At 58.0% G+C, this 17,263-nt stretch overlaps 1 protein-coding gene across 1 annotated transcript; it reads left to right on the top strand.

Moving 5' to 3' along the window:
* Positions 1 to 1,485: 1,485 nt before the first annotated feature.
* Positions 1,486 to 16,491, top strand: ARL8A (ADP ribosylation factor like GTPase 8A). Its single transcript, XM_033080044.2, has 7 exons — positions 1,486 to 1,886; positions 9,451 to 9,531; positions 10,447 to 10,520; positions 12,585 to 12,678; positions 13,800 to 13,867; positions 14,573 to 14,643; positions 14,763 to 16,491. Exons 1-7 carry the CDS (start codon positions 1,764 to 1,766, stop codon positions 14,810 to 14,812), a joined length of 561 nt encoding a protein of 186 aa, XP_032935935.1. The 5' UTR covers positions 1,486 to 1,763; the 3' UTR covers positions 14,813 to 16,491.
* Positions 16,492 to 17,263: the final 772 nt, after the last annotated feature.

Raw genomic sequence — 17,263 nt, 5'->3', positions numbered from 1 at the left:
TGAAACAAGCACCAGGTCAAAGCACAGCCTCCAAAGCCACAAAAGCTGTGACTGGCCCATGACCCAAGGAAATAGCAAATGGATGAGGTTGTCTCTGTGCCCATGGAGGCCCCATCACACCATGGTGAACTCCCTTCAGGGCTGGACCTCCAGGTATCCCCACCTCATCCCCCAGTGTTCCCCGTGTCTCAGGAGCCAGGGTCCCTGCTGGGGCCTCACCACACATGTTACCTTGCCACACATCCTTTGGAGGCACCTGGCACCAGCCCTGGGCAAGGGGCACCCATGGCCAGGGGCAGCTCCTGCTTTGGCCACTGGCCAGGTGCTGCTTGTTCTGCCATGGCTGTACCTGTGGCAGCTGACAAGAGGGGGGCAGGGAACACCCGGGGGACAGGGAACACCTGGGGACGGTGGTGTGGGCTGCAGTGGGGCAGCCCCACGGGCTGGCTCAGCCCTGCTGTGTGTGCCAGGGCTCCCAGTGGCACTCCAAGGTGTGTGGGAGGGCTGGTGCAGGTGCAGGATTGGGGTGTGCCCAGCGGCACGGCTGGAGGGGCTGGTGCCAGCCGTGGCAGGGCAATGCCACGAGTGCAGGGCATGTAGCTGGCAGTGTTGGGTGCAGGTGACCAGCACGGGGATCCCTGGGCACAGGGGGTGATGGAAGGGGGTGGACACTGGTTCCAGGTGCTGGGTGCTGGTGGTGCTGGGTGGGGGTGCAGTGGGCACCAGGTGAAGAGGTGCTGGGAGCACAGGAATAGCCTGGAGGGATTTTGGGGTGCAGCAAATGCGGGGGGCGCAGGGGGAAGGCTGCAGGAAGGCTTTGGGCGCAGGCTGCAGGGGAACTGGGGGTACGGGTGTGTCGGGGTGCAGCGGTACGAGGGTGCAGCCCCCTCCCTCAGGCCGCACTGTGATCGGAGGAGCCCTGGGTTACCGAGGGAGGGAGGGTGCCAGGAGCGAGCAGGGCTGGGTATGGGTGTTACAATGTGCCGGGAGTGAGCAGGGCAGAGGCAGGGTATGAGTGTTACAGGGTGCCGGGAGCGAGCAGAGCAGAGCAGGGTATGGGTGTTACAGGGTGCCGGGAGAGAGCAGAGCAGGGCAGGGTATGGGTGTTACAGGGTGCCAGGAGTGAGCAGAGCAGGGTATGGGTGTTACAGGGTGCCGGGAGCGAGCAGAGCAGGGCAGGGTATGGGTGTTACAGGGTGCCGGGAGCGAGCAGAGCAGGGCAGGGTATGGGTGTTACAGGGTGCCGGGAGCGAGCAGGGTAGGGTATGGGTGTTACAGGGTGCCGGGAGCGAGCAGAGCAGAGCAGGGTATGGGTGTTACAGGGTGCCGGGAGCGAGCAGAGCAGGGCAGGGCAGGTACGGGCTGTCACAGGGTGTGCGGCCTGTCCGGGCCGTCCCGGGATGCGGCTGGTCCTCCGGGCCGGCAGGGGGCGCAGCAGCGGCGCGGGCGCAGGCGGCGCGCGGGCCCCACCCGGCACGGCGGTGCGGCAGCAGGGCCCGCGGCGTGCGGACAATACCGGGGGGCGGCGGCTCGGCCTCCATCGGCACCGCTCGGCCCTGCCCGGCTCCACCCCGATTGGCCCCGCCCCGACTCGGCCTCGCTCGGCTGCAGTCGGCCCCGCTCGGCCCTGCCCGGCCCGGCCCCACTCGGCTTGGCTCCGCCTGGCCCGGCCCGGCCCGGCTTCGCTTGGCTCGGCCCGGCCCGGCCCGGTTCCGCTCGGCTCTACTCGGCCTCGCTCAGCGCGGCCCGGCCCGGCCGGCACCATGCTGGCGCTCTTCAACAAGCTGCTGGACTGGTTCCGGGCGCTGTTCTGGAAGGAGGAGATGGAGCTGACCCTGGTGGGGCTGCAGTACTCGGGCAAGACCACCTTCGTCAACGTTATCGCGGTGAGCCCGGGGAGCCCCGCATCGCCCCATCCCCGAGGGGTCACGTCCCCACCCTTGGACCCCCCCCTCCTTTACATCCCCATTCCATCCCCATTGCACCCCCACTGCACCCCCATTGCATCTCCGCGCCTTCCACCGCCCCACTGCACCTCCATTGCATGTCCCCATTGCACCTCTTGGGTGTTTCTCAGAACGTCTCCGCCCTATCGCACCCCAGCCTGAAAATGCCTTTGGGGAGGGGGTGCGGGATGCAGCAGTGGGGTTCAGTGTGGGGTGCGGGATGCAGCAGTGGGGTTCAGTGTGGGGTGCAGGGTGCGGGATGCAGCAGTGGGGTTCAGTGTGGGGTGCAGGGTGTGAGATTCAGCAGTGGGGTTCAGTGTGGGGTGCAGGGTGTGAGATTCAACAGTGGGGTTCAGTGTGGGGTGCAGGGTGCGGAATACAGCAGTGGGGTGCAGGCCCAGGCAAACCGCAGCGTTTGCTTCCCCCATCCCTAGAGCCCACACTGGGCTCGGGTGCTCGGGGCCACAGCCGGAGCAGGCCCTGGGAAGGGTCCGGCTCCCTGTTGCCCTCTCCGGCCGGAGCTCCGCCGGTGGTCAGCGGCCAGAGCCGGTCCCCGGACTGCGGGAGCCCGGCCCGGGGAGCCGCTCTCGTCCCCGTTAGAGCCGGCGCTTTGTCATCGTCCCTGCCGCCGCCGGACGCGCAGGTGGGGCCTCATGCCGGCCCTGCCGGGCTCGGTGCCGCCGGGGTTCCTTGCCGGGGGGCCGGTGTGGGAGGTGTTTGCCTGGCGACCTTCCTGGGGAAGCATCCGCCAGCAGCAGCGTCCTGTGGGTGCCGGCTGCTCTCCAGCAGCAGCGAACGGGGCAGCGACACCCGCCTGGCCCCTCCAGTCTCGGCCTCTCCCCGGCCGTGCTGCCTCGTCCCCGCATCCCGCAGTGGATCCAGCTGCATGTCCTGGATCCCGGAGCCCAGGGCGTGGCTTCCCGCATGGGGATGTTGGGCTGAGTCTCCCCTCTTGCTTTTGGGTTGTTCTCGCCCTTTCAGTACGTGGTGGTGCAAGGCGGGAGGATCCTGAAGGGATGGGCTTGGACTGCTGGTCCTGGAGGGTTTCATGAGGGGAGGTGGATGCAGATCCGCCCTGGTTCTCCCGCTGCTCCCTGCACATTGCTCCGTGTCCATGCCTGCCGTGGCTCTGAAGCAGAGTTGTTGCTGCTTGCTCAGGGTGCTGGGAGCTGCTGGGCTGTCAGAGGGGATTTTCAGCTCATGTGGAGGCTTCGTCGCACTGGAGCCATGCTCTTTGGGAGGGGCTGAGGGACGAAAATGTCCTTCCTGAAGTGTCTAGGGGCAGAGAGAGGAGAGCCTAAAATGCTTTTCATCCTAGAGATGATGGCACTCCTGCTCTCCAGCTGTTTTGCTGGAAGTCACTTCAGAGTGCTTCAATCTCCTGCTAGTTCCCCCCATAAACCAACACCAGCATTGTGAGACAGGGAGCATTTTGGGTCTGGGGCAGTGACCCTGAGCACCAGTCCTATTTTTGGGGGACCTCTCCCTGCCATTTGTGTGTTTAATAGTCAATTTTTGCAATCCCATGCCAGGGTGGGACACTCCTGCTGGGGTGGGCTGCTCCTGCTCTGGATCTACTGGATGCTGCTACCTGTTAACAGCACTCAGGGCGTCTTAAAAATGGCAAAGTAATTTGGTTTTAATCACCAAGTTAAGCTGTGAAGGGTGATGGAGGTTCATCCCAGACCTGCTGCACTGTTCTGCCTGCACAGGACTGGAAACCCCGAGGGTTGGTTTTACTCTGCTCCCTGTTCCCCACGTGCCTCCTCCTCTCCCAGCCACATCTGGAGCAGACAGGGCTCGGTGTGCGCTTTGTGGGGTTTGCTTGTGTGAGTAAATACTTTGTAGCTGGCACATTTACTGTGGGCAAGACCCCACTGGCAAGACCCTGGGGACTGGGACTCTCTGCCTAGGCAGGATTGTTGGTGTAGGGAAAAGGTACTTAGAGGAATTATAGCAGCTCTTGAGGTGGCTGAGGTTGGCACCATGGCCTGCTGCTCTGTCAGGGCCCTTATGGGATATTTGAGACCCTCACACAGCAGTTGGGCTCAGGGTGCTGAGTTCAGCCTCTCAAGTTATTTGGAAAGTTCAAGTTTTGTGACACACAAAAGGGGCCACCAGCTTCTGAGAAGACATTCTGGAAAGAAGGACTTGTTGGGCACAGCTAAATAGAAGCATGACACAGAAAATGCCAGCTTGACAGAACTGCCTGAGGAGTCTGGACAGGAACTGCCTGAGGAGGTCTGGAGGTGTCTGCCTTTGGGTGTTGCAATGGGGCTGTTGGAAGAGGAAATAGCTGTGATTTGGGCTTTATGGGGGGAAAACCTGAAATGAAGAAGTATGGGATTTTGGTGCTGTTGAGGAGATGTCACAAGAAACCTGTCTGGGACTGGAGTTGCTCTAGGGGGGTTGGCACCGTCCTTTTCTTCCAGGATTTGTAGCTGCGCCTGATTGAAAAGTGGACTCTGGTTCCCTGAAGGTGGGTGGCTCCCTCCAGCAGCCAGGCTGTGGTTGTGCCAGGCAGGGGCTTTGCTGAAGGCAGCTATGATTGATCAGGGTGACTCCTTCTGGGTCACCTGCCTGGGGACTTCGATTTTCCAGGATTTATTTTTTCTTTTCCTTGCTTGAAGTCTTTTCTGCAAGAAGTAAAAACTGTAGGTACACTTGGTCTTGATTTAAGCTGAAGCCGGTGGGCTTTTGACTGCCTTTTCTCCAGTCTGGTGGTGACATGGGTTACTTGAGGGCATGGAGAGCTCCTCACCAGGAGCCAGGGCCCAAAACCTGTCAGTGCAGGCCATGGTTAGAACAAGAGAGTATTGCTGCTTTTTAACATCACACACATTCTACCTGTGGTAGAGCCTTCCAGAAAAGTGAAGCCACAACTGCCAGGGTGTTGGAGATGTGGTGGGAGCTGTGGGGCTTCAGCACTGCCTGGGAAGGGATTCAGACCAGTGCTGCAAGAGTTCAGTGAAGGCTGTGAAGATGCTGACAGGACTGGAGCATCTCTCTTACGAGGACAGGCTGAGGGAGCTGAGGCTGTTGAGCCAAACAGCCAAAATGAGATGGCTGAGAGGGGCCCTCATCAGTGTCAGTGTGAGGGGGCAGAGGATGCTCCAGGCTCTGCTCCCTGGGGCCCAGCAATGGAACAAGAGGAATAGGCAGAAACCAATTCCCAGGAAGTTCCACCTGACCATGAGGAAGAACTTTCCTGTGCAGTGACTGTGCACTGAACAGGCTGCTCAGAGAGGGTGTGGAGTCCCCCTCACTGAGACATTCCAGAACTGTCTGGGAATAATGCTGTGCCATGTGCTCTGGGATGATCCTGGTTGAGCAGGGAGGCTGGATCATATGACCCACTGTGGTCCTTCCAACCTGACCCATCCTGTGGAACCACATCAGCCTCGTATTTGGCACAGGTGGGATGGTGGTTAGTGTGGCAGGCAGCCAGCTCTCCACCAGTGCTGCCAGGGGAGGCATGGCCTGGTAGTGGCTCAGGGGACTGCAGAGCTCAGCACCTGCTGCCATCCATCCTCAGAGGGACATTCACCCCTTCACCAGCAGCTGATTCCTCTTGGCAGGATGTGCTTTGGTGCCTGAGCCTGGGAAAGAAGGTGCAACTCCAGGTCTGCAAGGTCCCTGGGGTTGGCTGGGGAGTAGAGAGGTGCTGAGGAAGTAGCAGGGAGATACTGTTCTGATGCACTTGTGCTGGTCTGTATTGACACCCACCTCTCCCAGGAACTCCAGGTGTACCCCCTGAGCGGGGTCTGGCATGGCCAGCATGGCTGGGAGGTGGCCTCATGGTCATTCTGCCTCCAGATGCAGCACCTGGGCCCTCCACAGGTGTGTCTTTGCCCCCTAATGCAGAATGCAGCAGGTTTTCTGGGGGCTTTCTGCATATTCCTGGAAGAGGAGGAGAATCTGGCTGGGGCATGCTCTTGTCTTGCTGCTGCAAGCTCTGTCAACGTGAGCCAAGAAAAATGGACAGTGTGGCTTTCCTGAGAGGATCATGGAGTGATTTGGGTTTGAAGGGACCTTTAAAGATCATCTTGTCTGACACCTCTACCATTGGCAGGCACATACAGGGACACCTTCCACTAGACTGGTTTGCTCCAAGCCCCATCCAGCCTGACCTTGAACATCCCCTTGAAGGGATGAGGCAGCCACAGCTTCTCTGGGTAACCTGTGCCAGAGCCTCACCTCTCACAAAGAACATTTCTTTTTTATATGTAAGTTTCCCTCCATGTTAGAACTTGGACAGGGTTTGGCACGTGGTAGGAGATGCCTGGAGGAGTGCCAGGCTGGGCAGTTTTGGGGATGGTCCAGGCAGTGGTGGGAGACACCCAACCTGAGGTGCTTTGGGCTCCTGCCTCTGTCCCACAGAGGGCCATGCTCTGGTGGAGACACAACTGCACAGACCCAGGGTTGGCTCCCAGCACTGACATCTCTGCCCTCTGGGGAACTGGGCTGCAGAGCAGCCAGCAGTGATTTATCTAGAGCAGGTCACATCAGTTGTGTTATCCTGTGCTGGGACAGAGTGACAGCCACCTGGCCATGGTGAGGAGCAGGGCCTGGCCACCTCACTCTGCCTGCTGCTCACCAGGGTGGGTGGAGGCTGAGGTGGCTCCTCTGCCACCCAGGCCCTGTCTGAGCCAGGGGTGATGGCTGAAGTGGCAGTGATGCAGTGCCCATGTGCATGTGTCAGGGTGGGGCTCAGCATGAGCTGGGGGCACTGCTTGCCCTGGCAAGAGCTGAATTCTGGCACCTCTGCCAGTGACCCAACTGGGAAGTGTTGGGGCTGGGCAGAAAGGTCTCTTGCCTTCCAGGCGGGGCACCAAGGCAGAGTGGTTTGGGCAGAGCAATGGTTGACCCTGGCAAAACCAACAAGGCAGACCTGATCTTGCCTGCAGTGATTTTTGTGCCTCCCAGTGGAATCCCATTCTTAAGCAATTAGTGTGGCTTGGCATCATCTTCAGGGTGAGCATGGATGCTATGTCCATTACATAATCAAAATTTGGGGGAAGAATGTGTCCAGTGAAGCTTTTGCTTGTCTCCGTCTGGGTGCTCACTGCTTTCCTGGCAATGGAGCTGTGGATGGCTGGACCCTGCAGGGAGCTGGAAATACACTGGAGGCACCAGCATGAGGGCTCGTTGGAGAGGGAAGAGGAAGCTGTGTTTCCACCACTGAGTTGCGTTCAGAGAGCAGCTGATGCACGTGCAAGATGCTTCTGTGGGTGCTGATGCAGGGAGCACGTGTGAGTCATCCTGGACCACACAATGCCTTGCATTCCCAGCTCAGCCTGTTTTGGACAGCTCAAGTGGTTTTGTTTTGGCCCCTCGGCTTGGACAGCCTGGAGGCAGGTGCTGCAGTGGGAGAGGGGTTTGGGGCAGGAAGCAAGGCTCTGGTCCCTCACACGACGTGCTCTGTCCCACCCATGGAGGAAAGAAGAGGTGACTCCTGACTCCTGCATTTACACCCTTTCCTGGAATAAGCTTCTATCACATGAGAACTGTATCTTGTGTGGCTTTTGCACAGCCAGCAGATCCCATGATGTGGTCTGGAATCCCTAAGGGAGGTGCCTGCAGCTTCCCAGAGCTCTTCAGCAATTGCTCTCTGTGCCCACCGATCAAAGACTGAGGATTTCTTAATTTCATAAAGCTCACTTATGTTGAACCTCAATCCAAAGGAGACATCCCCTTGGATCCCTGCCTGCTTCCCCTCCTCTCCCCATGCCCTTCCTCTCAGTGCTTTCTGGGTGCAGCATGGCCTGAACACCCCTTGGCTGCTGGGTTTTGCTGCTGGATGCAAAAGGGATATGAAAAAGGGAAACTGTGTGTATTGCAGAGCGTTTGGAGGAGGTCAGGAAGGCCCTGGGGACGTGCTGATGTGCTGCATCTGGAGGAGCCACAGGCTCAACTGGGCACAAAAATCTGCTTATGACAAAATAGCATTAACTGACTTCCTGTTTTGAGGTTTGTGTTAACTAAGAGAAAAGCCCTCAAGAAACTGAGGGTTTTAAGGTAGTAAAGACCTGCTAGGATGAGTTTGGCCATGGTTGGTGGCTCCTGCACATTTCTGGCACTGATGGCCAAAGTCCCACAGCTGCATTCACCTGGTTGTCAAACATTCTGCCCTACTGGCTCCTCAGCATTCCTCAGCATGGCCTCCCCCCAGGATGCATTTACAGGCCTTAAGTCTGGTTTGAGTCTCAGGGAAGCTGCTGGAGGCAGTGGGTGAAGGGTTGTGCCAGCTCTTGGCTCCTGCCCCAGAGATGCCACATCATTGCTGGGATTGCCTGTAATGTCCCTCTGTCCTGCTCCACCTGGGCCCTCCTGCAGCCTTGGGATTTGAGCAGCAAACTGGAGTGTGGGGAGGGCTTTGCCAGACCCTTTGGTGTGGTGCTGGGCACGTGGGCTGGTGAGCCAGCATCAACGGGGCTGGTTCCTGCTCACTGCTCCCTCAACCTGACCCCTTGCACAGCAGGGCTGGGATGCTGCAGCCCCAAGGGAATCTTGTGCATGTGATGCATAAACTCAACAGACATTGGAGCTGCACTGGGAGCAGCTCCTGGGGTTGGGAGGGGAGCCCTTTGTGACCCCCTAAGTCACCCAGCACAGACAGGATGCAGAACTTGGGGACTCGTTTAGACAGCACTCGCTTGAAAGCAGAAGTCAGTCTGGTGTTGAGCTGAGCCCTAAATGATCCAAAGCAGGAAACGTGCTGGTGCCTGCAGGACCTTGCAGCTGGAAAGGAGCTGGAGCAGGAGGTGGCTCCATGGGTGGGGAGCCCAGCCTGAACCCCCGGGGGTCCTTGCAGGGCTGCCTCACCAAAGGTCACTGCAGAGGATGAAGGTCTCAGCCTCCTCCCACAAAGGGCTTGAAAGAGCTGGGAGGGGCAAGCCCCAGCCCCCTGGGACAGCAGTGTGTCCAGGGCTGAGGTTGGCAGCTCGCTGCAGGGTTGGGGACTGTACTGGGCACCCAGGGCACCTGTGTCCATTGCAGCAGCTACAGCCTCATGGTTTAGGAATGGTATTCCCCAGTTTGGTGCTCCCACTGGTGTTAGGTGTTCGATGCCTCTTGCTTCCCCTTCCCCCTCCAACTGGAAGCACAAAAGGCAAAGATCACAGCTTGAGATAAGAACAATTTACTAAAAACAGCAACGAGATAAGAGGACAGTAAGAGCAACACTAGTAATGACAAAAGTGTACAAAGAGGGGGTGATTTACATGCAAAATGCTCACCAAGCACCAGACAATGGAACAATGGCTTCCCTCTGCCCAACAGGCTTTCTCCCAGCTGGAATGGAACAGCATTTCCTAGTCCTGGTGGTACCATGTCTCCTGGGCTCTGTGCTCCTGGCTTGGACCTGCAGGAGGGCTGCACTGTGCCCAGGGCAGGGTTGGCAGAGCCTTTGTGCTGAGCCCAGGCTGTCAGCCTTGCTGCCCTGCCAGGGCAGGCTGGCCCCAATCCTCTGCCTCCTAACACTGTTTCACCTTGTTCCTTGCAGTCAGGACAGTTCAATGAAGACATGATCCCAACAGTGGGTTTCAACATGAGGAAGATCACCAAAGGGAATGTTACCATAAAGGTAAGATGCTGGTGAGGGCTCTTGGGATGAAGGGTGAAGGTGAGAGAGATTGGTGGCTCTTCTGCTGGAGGTGGAAGAATTCCAGGAATCCCAGCTGCAGCTCATAGAACAGAAGCATAGCAGCATTAAGGTTGGAAAGTCCCTTTAAGATCAAATCTAACCATTCCTCCAGGAGTGCCATGTTCACCACTAAACCACATCTCCAAGTGCCACATCCACGTGTTTTGTTAACTTTTCCAGAGATTGTGATTCCACCATCTGGAAAGATTTGCCCTGTTAGTGTCCTGCAGGTACCCACCAGAGGAGGTGGTGGGAAGGGATGTAGGAAATCCAGACTTGTGCAATAAGAGTCAGTCTGGGCTGCAAAGCTGGAGGTTTCCTTGTAACTCTGGCTTGCTGGTGGGGACTTATGGATGTGGTCACCTTGCTGAGGGTGGTAGTGCTGAGAAAAACAGGTCTTGCAGTGGTGGTCTCTGCCTTGGGAGCAAAGGAAGAGGAGGATTCTACTTGTTCTGGATTTTTCAAGGACAGGCTTGAAAAGATGGCTGGGGAATCTCTGGCTTCTGCAGGAGCATTTTTGAGAGTGTGCCAAATGTTTTAAATGGGAAATGCCTCAGGAAGATGCCAGGAGGTGTGATGGGCATGGGGAGGAGCACCTGGCTTGGGCCAGGGGGTCCCTCCATGCCAGCAGAGGCACAGTGCAGGGGGATTCAGCATCCTCCAGCTCCTCTTCCTGAGGTTTCGCCCTTCTTCATCGAGTCAGGGCCCTCCTCCTGAGGTTTGAGCTGGAGAGGAGAGGGTGGGGGTTTGGTGCACGGCCAAAATGCCCCAGGTGGCCACATGGGGGAGGAAGAGTGTTGGGCAGGAGTGTGGGGTGATGGGCACAGTGCTAACGCTGCCATGTCTGTGTCACAGCTCTGGGACATCGGCGGGCAGCCGCGGTTCCGCAGCATGTGGGAGCGATACTGCCGTGGAGTGAGTGCCATCGTGTGAGTATCCAGAGCCTGCTGCCACCCCTGCTGCTGCTGAGCCCTGCCAGGGGCTGGGGGCAGCACCCCACTCCAGGGTGCTGCAGTGCCCTTGCTGCCTGAGCTGGACACCTGTGTCAGGAGTTGGAATCACTGAATCATCATAGAATCACAAAGGTTGGAAAAGGGCTCTAAGATAATTAACCCAACACTGCCATATTCACTGCTGGACTGTGTCCCCAGATGGTTTTTGAATACCTCCAGAGATGGTGACTGAGCAGTCTGTGCCAGGGCCTGACCACCCTTTTAGGGAAGAAATTTTCCCTGATATCCAACCTAAATCTCCCCTGGTTCAGCTTGAGGCCATTTCTTCTGGTCCTGTCACTTGTTTCCTGGGAGGAGAGCCAGACCCTCACCTGGCTCCACCCTCCTGTCAGGGAACTGGAGAGACCCAGAAGGTCTCCCCTGAGGCTCCTTTTTTTCACATACTTCCCCTGTGGACTGATGTCAGCATGGGCTTTAAGCAAGGGACAGACAGGTCCCTCTAGTTGTGCCAAACCCTTCTCTTCCCTTCCAGCACCACTCAGTCCAGCTCTGTTCCTCAGATCTTACCCTTCAAGGCTCCTGTGCATCCTCTGTGCTGGCTGCTCACTGCAGGGGCTGTGAACCCAGGGTTTCAGCCCTTCCCAGGGGCTAGTTTCCAGGTCAGGATGTTTGTGTGCTGCCAGATAAATCTTGTGCTGGGAGCAGGAGTCTCACCCACTGCTGAGTCAGCAAATCTGAGTGTCCCTGGGTGTCTCCTGCTTGCAAACAGTGCAGGAACAGCAATCCCAGGGAGTCCAGGCTCGGGGTGAGCATGGCAAGGCACTCATGGGAGGCAGGTTGCCTATTCCAAAGGACAGGTACTAATCCTGGGACACCATACTGGGGTTACTTAAACCCAGTCAGAAAATGAGATTCATGAGATCTTTCCCAAGTGACCATACCCTGAGATTTGGAGGGCTGCTTTCTGTGCTGTCCCCCCATCTCTAAGCCTTAGCAGGTGAGGAGGAGGGTGGTACTGCTTGTTCTGCATGTTGGGACAGTGGTGTCTGCTCCTGCCCTTGCAGACTGTCACCATGGTGGGACATGGCCTTGGACCTGCAGGAGGGTTTTTATTACACTTTTTATTACAATGAGCTTTGCTGGAAATGATAGAATATCTATCTTTTCACTCCTCTGCTGCCTCCTTCCATAATGTCATAATTTTGGCCTGTGTGGTTGTCAGGAATCAAAAGGACCTGTCAGCATCCAGGTCACACTGCAGTCTGCCCCCCCAACATGCCAAGGGCTGGGGCAGTTCCTGGGGGTGTTTTTCCCTCTTCACACAATATTCCCATTTTCCTGTGTTAAGCACTTCAGTAGTCACTCTTTTCCTATTTTTAAATAACTCCCCAAAACCTGATGAGCTGCTTCTTCTCTCCCAGCTTCTGGGTGTTTGAAATCAAGGCTGCTTTGACCAGTTCCTCACCCAAGTTTTGGCTTCACTGACATCCTTTGCAGGATAGAAGTTGGCCTGTAAGGACAAAATCCTTTCCCAAATCTCCTCTTCTGCTCAGAGGAGCATCCATGTGTTCCATGGCCCCTCCCAAGATTGCCCCAGTGATGGAATGAGGAGGTCCTTCCCCTTGGGTCATCATCAACTCTCCATCCTGAGCTTTCTTGCCTTCTCTGCTTGTCCTCTATCCTGGGTGTTTACATGGGAGCTGCCATGTGCACATGTTGGAGGCAATGTGTGTCCTGCAGCTTCTCCTGCCTGGCCTTCCTTCTCCCAGCCTGTCCCTGCTGTCAGCAGGATGTCACCTGCAGAGACAAGAACAGGGTGGTCCCTACTCCCCTCAGAGACATGAGGGGCTCTCAGCTCCACAGCCATCCTTGGGAAGAGGCATCCTGCTGGAAGGATCCTGTTATCAACCACCTCCATGTGCTGGCCCAGTTTCCAGTGAGCTGCTGTGGGAGGAGGTTTGGGGATGGCACAGAGCTCAGCACAGCACAAGGGCATGGAGACATGGGCACCTGTGCTCAGGGCTGTCCCTTCCCTTGCAGGTACATGGTGGATGCTGCTGACCAGGAGAAGATAGAGGCCTCTAAGAACGAACTGCACAACCTGCTTGACAAGCCGCAGCTCCAGGGCATCCCGGTGAGCTGGTGCCTCGCTCGGTGCCCCCAGCCACTCGTGCTGCCAAGGCTGGGCACTGCCAGGGCTTGCAGAGCAGCTTCAGGGAGGGGCTCCCCTTTCTTGGAGGTGTCACTTCCCTGCTGCACTCCTGAGGGAGGGGCTTTCTAGGTCAGAACTGGGCCAAGCAACAGAGAGGGACCTTTAGGGCACAGATCAGGCTGCCTGGGTGAAATCCTCTCACGTGGATTTGCACCTGATTTATGGTGTGCCAGGAAGGTGCTGTGTCCTGTGAGAGGAGCTGCTGGGCTGTGACGTGCAGGAGGTGGGGTGGAGTGTGGCACAGTGTATGTGTCAGGTGGGCTGTGCACCAACCATCCCAAATCAGCATCCTTTGAAAGCAGCTAACTGAAGATCTTGCCATGGATTCTAAATGTCCGCTGCCAGCTAAATTAAGCTCCTGACATACCATGCTGCACTTGCAAGCCTCTGAAGGCTCTCTTCTGAGAACAAGGCTCCTGATTGAAGCAGGGGATGCTCATCCTGTGCTGCCGCAGAGCCCCAGCACAGCCCGGGCAGTCACAGCCTCGGCACCGCCCTGTCAGGTGACAGTCACATGGCTGCTCCGGAGGGACAAACCAGCCCTGCCGGGAGCTTATTTTCCTTGCACAATCTGAGAATGCTTTTGTGGCTCTCCAGAGCCTTGAAGGAGAGATCAGTGGTGGCACAAACAGCTGATCCTGGTTTGGGCTGGCTGCCTGCAGAGTGGCTTCTGCCTGGCATCCACAGCTTGCTCCTGTGGATCACGTCAGCATTAGCCATTTCACTTGAGTTTTTGCTCAGAGACAGTGAAAGGCTCCTGGGAGAATGTCCTAAATGGCACAGCAGATGCTGGTGCCCCTCAGAGAGGATGTGCTGTGGGGCCATCTCCGCACTGGGAGTAGGGAGTGCACAGGAGATGCTGTGCACGGCCTAATTAAGGCAGTTAATTGAAGTGCTCTGCCTCCTGAGTGCTGCTGAAGGGGCCTTCTCTGCTGAAGGGGCTGTCTGGTGGTACAAGCAGGGTCTGTTTCTGAGTGGCAGAAGCAGGTTCCTGCCTGGTCTGGTGGCAGGGTGTTTCAGGTGTCCCCTGTCCTGCCCTGCAGGTCCTCGTCCTGGGGAACAAGCGGGACCTGCCCGGTGCCTTGGATGAGAAGGAGCTCATTGAGAAGATGTAAGTGTGCCAGTGCCCTGGGCACAGGGGGGTGTGACACAGTGTGAGCCCCTCCCCATTCTGTCCCCATCAGCACCATCTGGGATGGCACTGTGCTGCTTGGGGTGGGCTGGCAGAGGTGAGTGGCTGAGGTTGTGCCTTATGGAGACAGAGGAGCTGGAACCACCAGTTCCAGGGCTGGGTCCCACATGCCACATGGTGGCGTGGGGGCCTGGCACAGCGTGGCACTGTCTGGTGGAGCTGTTCTCCCCCAGGTACTGCACTGGACAGTGGGGCTGGGCTTCTCTGCAGGGGGCATCTGGGATTCTGCACTGACTCACAGTATTTCCTCCCCTTCAGCCACCTCTCAGGGCAACTCTGGACCATGGGCACCTGTGCAGCTCCCATGCTGCCAGCTGCTCCCAAAACCTCCCTACCCCATGTGGCTGCAGGGCTCAGAGGGACCTATGGGATTTGGTGGCCATGGTCTCTGTGGGATCAGGTCCCTCCTGCCCTGTGACATAGCCCCCCCAGACCACTCCTGCCCCTCAGGCATGGAGCAATGGTGCCCTCACCTGACCCTGGAGAGCCTGGGGAGCTGCTGCCACTTCACTGTGCCCTGTCTTAGAGACAGAGTCCAAAAGGACCCTCCAGGGGCTGCCTGGGAACGTCTCCTGGGCCACCCCACACAGCTCAGAGTCTGCAGCACTTGCTCCCTTCCCACAGGAACCTCTCTGCCATCCAGGACCGAGAGATCTGTTGCTATTCCATCTCCTGCAAAGAAAAGGACAACATCGGTGAGTGCCCTGGGCTGGGTCATGGGGGGTGTGGGGCAGCTCGTGCCCACGTGTTTGCCTGGGCACAGGGGAGGTGACAGCCACAGGCAGAGGCTGTAAGTGTCCCCTTGCCTCTGCAGACATCACCCTACAGTGGCTTATCCAGCACTCGAAGTCCAGGCGAAGCTGAGGTCCTGCAGGCCTGGCTCGGATTGGGAAGATGCCATTGTACAAGCCCATGCCCCTCTCTCCTGCTCTGTCCCTCCAGCTCTCTCTCTAGATGGGTATTTTTAGGGGACCCCAGACTCTGCTCACATTGGGGCAGAGTCCTTGTTTTTATTGTAAAGATGTCTGACTGCCCTCTTCTCCCCCTCTCCTCTCCTCCCCCCTCTCTTCCTCCATTTTGGCACTGTTCTGTTGTTGTCTGTGTATACAGTATATATATATGTATATATATTTTAATTTTTTAATTTAAGGGATAGTGCTGTTATTAAATTGGGCCCTGTGAGCAGTAGGAAAGCTGGGGCTCCCCAGGGGCAGCCAAGGCTCAGTGTTGGGAGGAGGAGGAGGGTGGTAGCAGAAGGCAGCCCTTGGGGATGGGGCTGTGCCAGCTGCATGCAGGTCCCCTGGGGTTCCCTCTTCCCTTCTCTGGGTGTCCTGCTGCTGCCTCCAGGCAGAGACCACCCTGGGGTGTTGGGGTGTTGGGGGGTGCTCACCTTGCCCTGCCTGCCTCAGACTTGTGGGGGGAGGACATGTCAGTGCCATCCACAGGCTCCTCACCCCTCCAGGGGACAGGGATTAGCCACAAGCCGCTGTCATCAGCCTTCCTCTACTGCCTCCCCTTCCCCAACCCCTCATTGGGGCCCAGGGTCACTTGTCCCCCTGCCCCACGTGTCCCCTGCTCTTGTGCCTGGGCCAAATCCTGCCCACTGCCCAGCCTGGCTGCTCGGGGGATGATCTGGGCCACTGGTACCAGTGCTGGGGGCCCAGCAATGCCAGCAGCCCCTGGGGGAGCGGGGGGCTGGCACCTGCCTCCCACCTGTGCCAGGGCTGGCTCAGCCCTGTGTAACCTCTCAGACAGCTGTGCTGGCTCCCCACATGCCAACCGGCACCACCTGTGCCTGGCTGGGGCTGCTGGCTCTGCCCTGGCCAGGGACATCCCTTGGCATGCCAGAGAGGGAGGGACACATGGAGACACACTCAGAGCATCTGTGCACCCTCAGTGCTGCTCACCAGAGCCAGGGGTGTGCCCTGTGCCTGTTCCCCATGTCCTGCTCTCCATTCCCTGCTCCCCTTGCTCTGCTCCCTGTGCCTGCTCCCCATGCCAAGCCCTGCTCTGCTGCTCTGGCTGGAGGTGTGGGAGCCATGGGGTGTGTGCACAGGGTGGGGACTGGGGGAGTCCTGTGGGATGAGAAAGGCTGTGGCTGTCTGTGCCATGTCTGTGCCATTGGTTGGGGCTCTGAGGTGCAGCCTGGGGGCCTGGCCAGGTTGGGGCCAGTTCAGGGGGGCTGGGCTGGCACTGGAGGGTGGGTGTGCAGGTCCCAGCGCAGGGGGGCTGGGGCATAGGGTGGGGATGGCTGGGGGGCTGCAGGGCCCCTCTCAACCTCCTCCCACTCAGCTCCAGGGCGTCAGGCTGGGCATTTACCTTCTGTTCTTGTTTTTGCAGAATTGCACAAAGAGAGGTTTCTTTTTTTTTTTTTTTAATTTAATGACTTGTAAAGTGTTGTCGCCCCCCGCCCCACCTCCCCCCCCCTTTTTTTTTTTTTTTGTAAGAGATATTTTGACTCAGATTTGACCTCTGTTGGGAAATGATTCTTGTAACTGTATAATTTTTTTGCCTCCTAATAATAAATTAACAATTTTGCGTTGTGGGTGTGGTTGGGTGTGGTTGCAATCGTGTTACTTCCTCACCATCTCTGCCACCCATCCTTTGGGCCCTGCCTGAGAGGGAGGTCCCTGTCCCCTGGGTAGCATTGGGCACCTGTGTGGTCATGCTCACCCAAGAGGTGCTGGAGGCACCTCTGATGGTTCCAGATGCCTTGTTTCTTGGCCGGGGTGCCAGGACCAGCTCAGACACTCCATCCGTGGCCATCACTGCTGCTGGACCTTCTGTTGTGTCCAAGAACTGTTGCAGAACCCTACTGGGTTTGGGGGGCCTGCAGTGCTCCTGCCCCCTCTCCCTGCTCGCTCCTGGGGGCTGTGCCCACTGCTGCTCGCCCTGCCCTGTGTCCTTTGGAGGTGGCCTCCAAAGGGAGGTGGTGGCCATTGCTGCTGGCATCCCCTGCCCTGCACCCTGGGGCTGTGCCCTGCGCTCGGCAGGTGCCCAGGCAGCAGGGTGGGTCAGCAGTGGGGCTCAGCCCAGCCCGTGGGGTGCTGTGCCTGCTGTGGGGCTGCAGGCCCTGGTGACAGTGCTGCCTGCACCTCCTGCCCCTCCCCACGCTGCCGCCCCGCGGGGCCGCAGCACAAGCCCGGCTTTGTTCGCCCTTGGCCCAGGCTCAGGACGGAGCGATGTGGACCAGGCACATGAGAGATGCCCTCCCCCACCAGCCCAGAGCCACCAGACCCTCCCAGGGACCTCGCTCACCCCGTGGGCACACAGGGGACTGAAGGTATGGCCTGGACTCTGAGCCCCCTGCATCCC

The sequence above is a fragment of the Catharus ustulatus genome, chromosome 25 (genome assembly GCF_009819885.2).
Source record: "Catharus ustulatus isolate bCatUst1 chromosome 25, bCatUst1.pri.v2, whole genome shotgun sequence".
In the NCBI taxonomy this organism is placed as follows: domain Eukaryota; kingdom Metazoa; phylum Chordata; class Aves; order Passeriformes; family Turdidae; genus Catharus; species Catharus ustulatus.
This window is presented reverse-complemented; position numbering and strand designations above follow the sequence as displayed.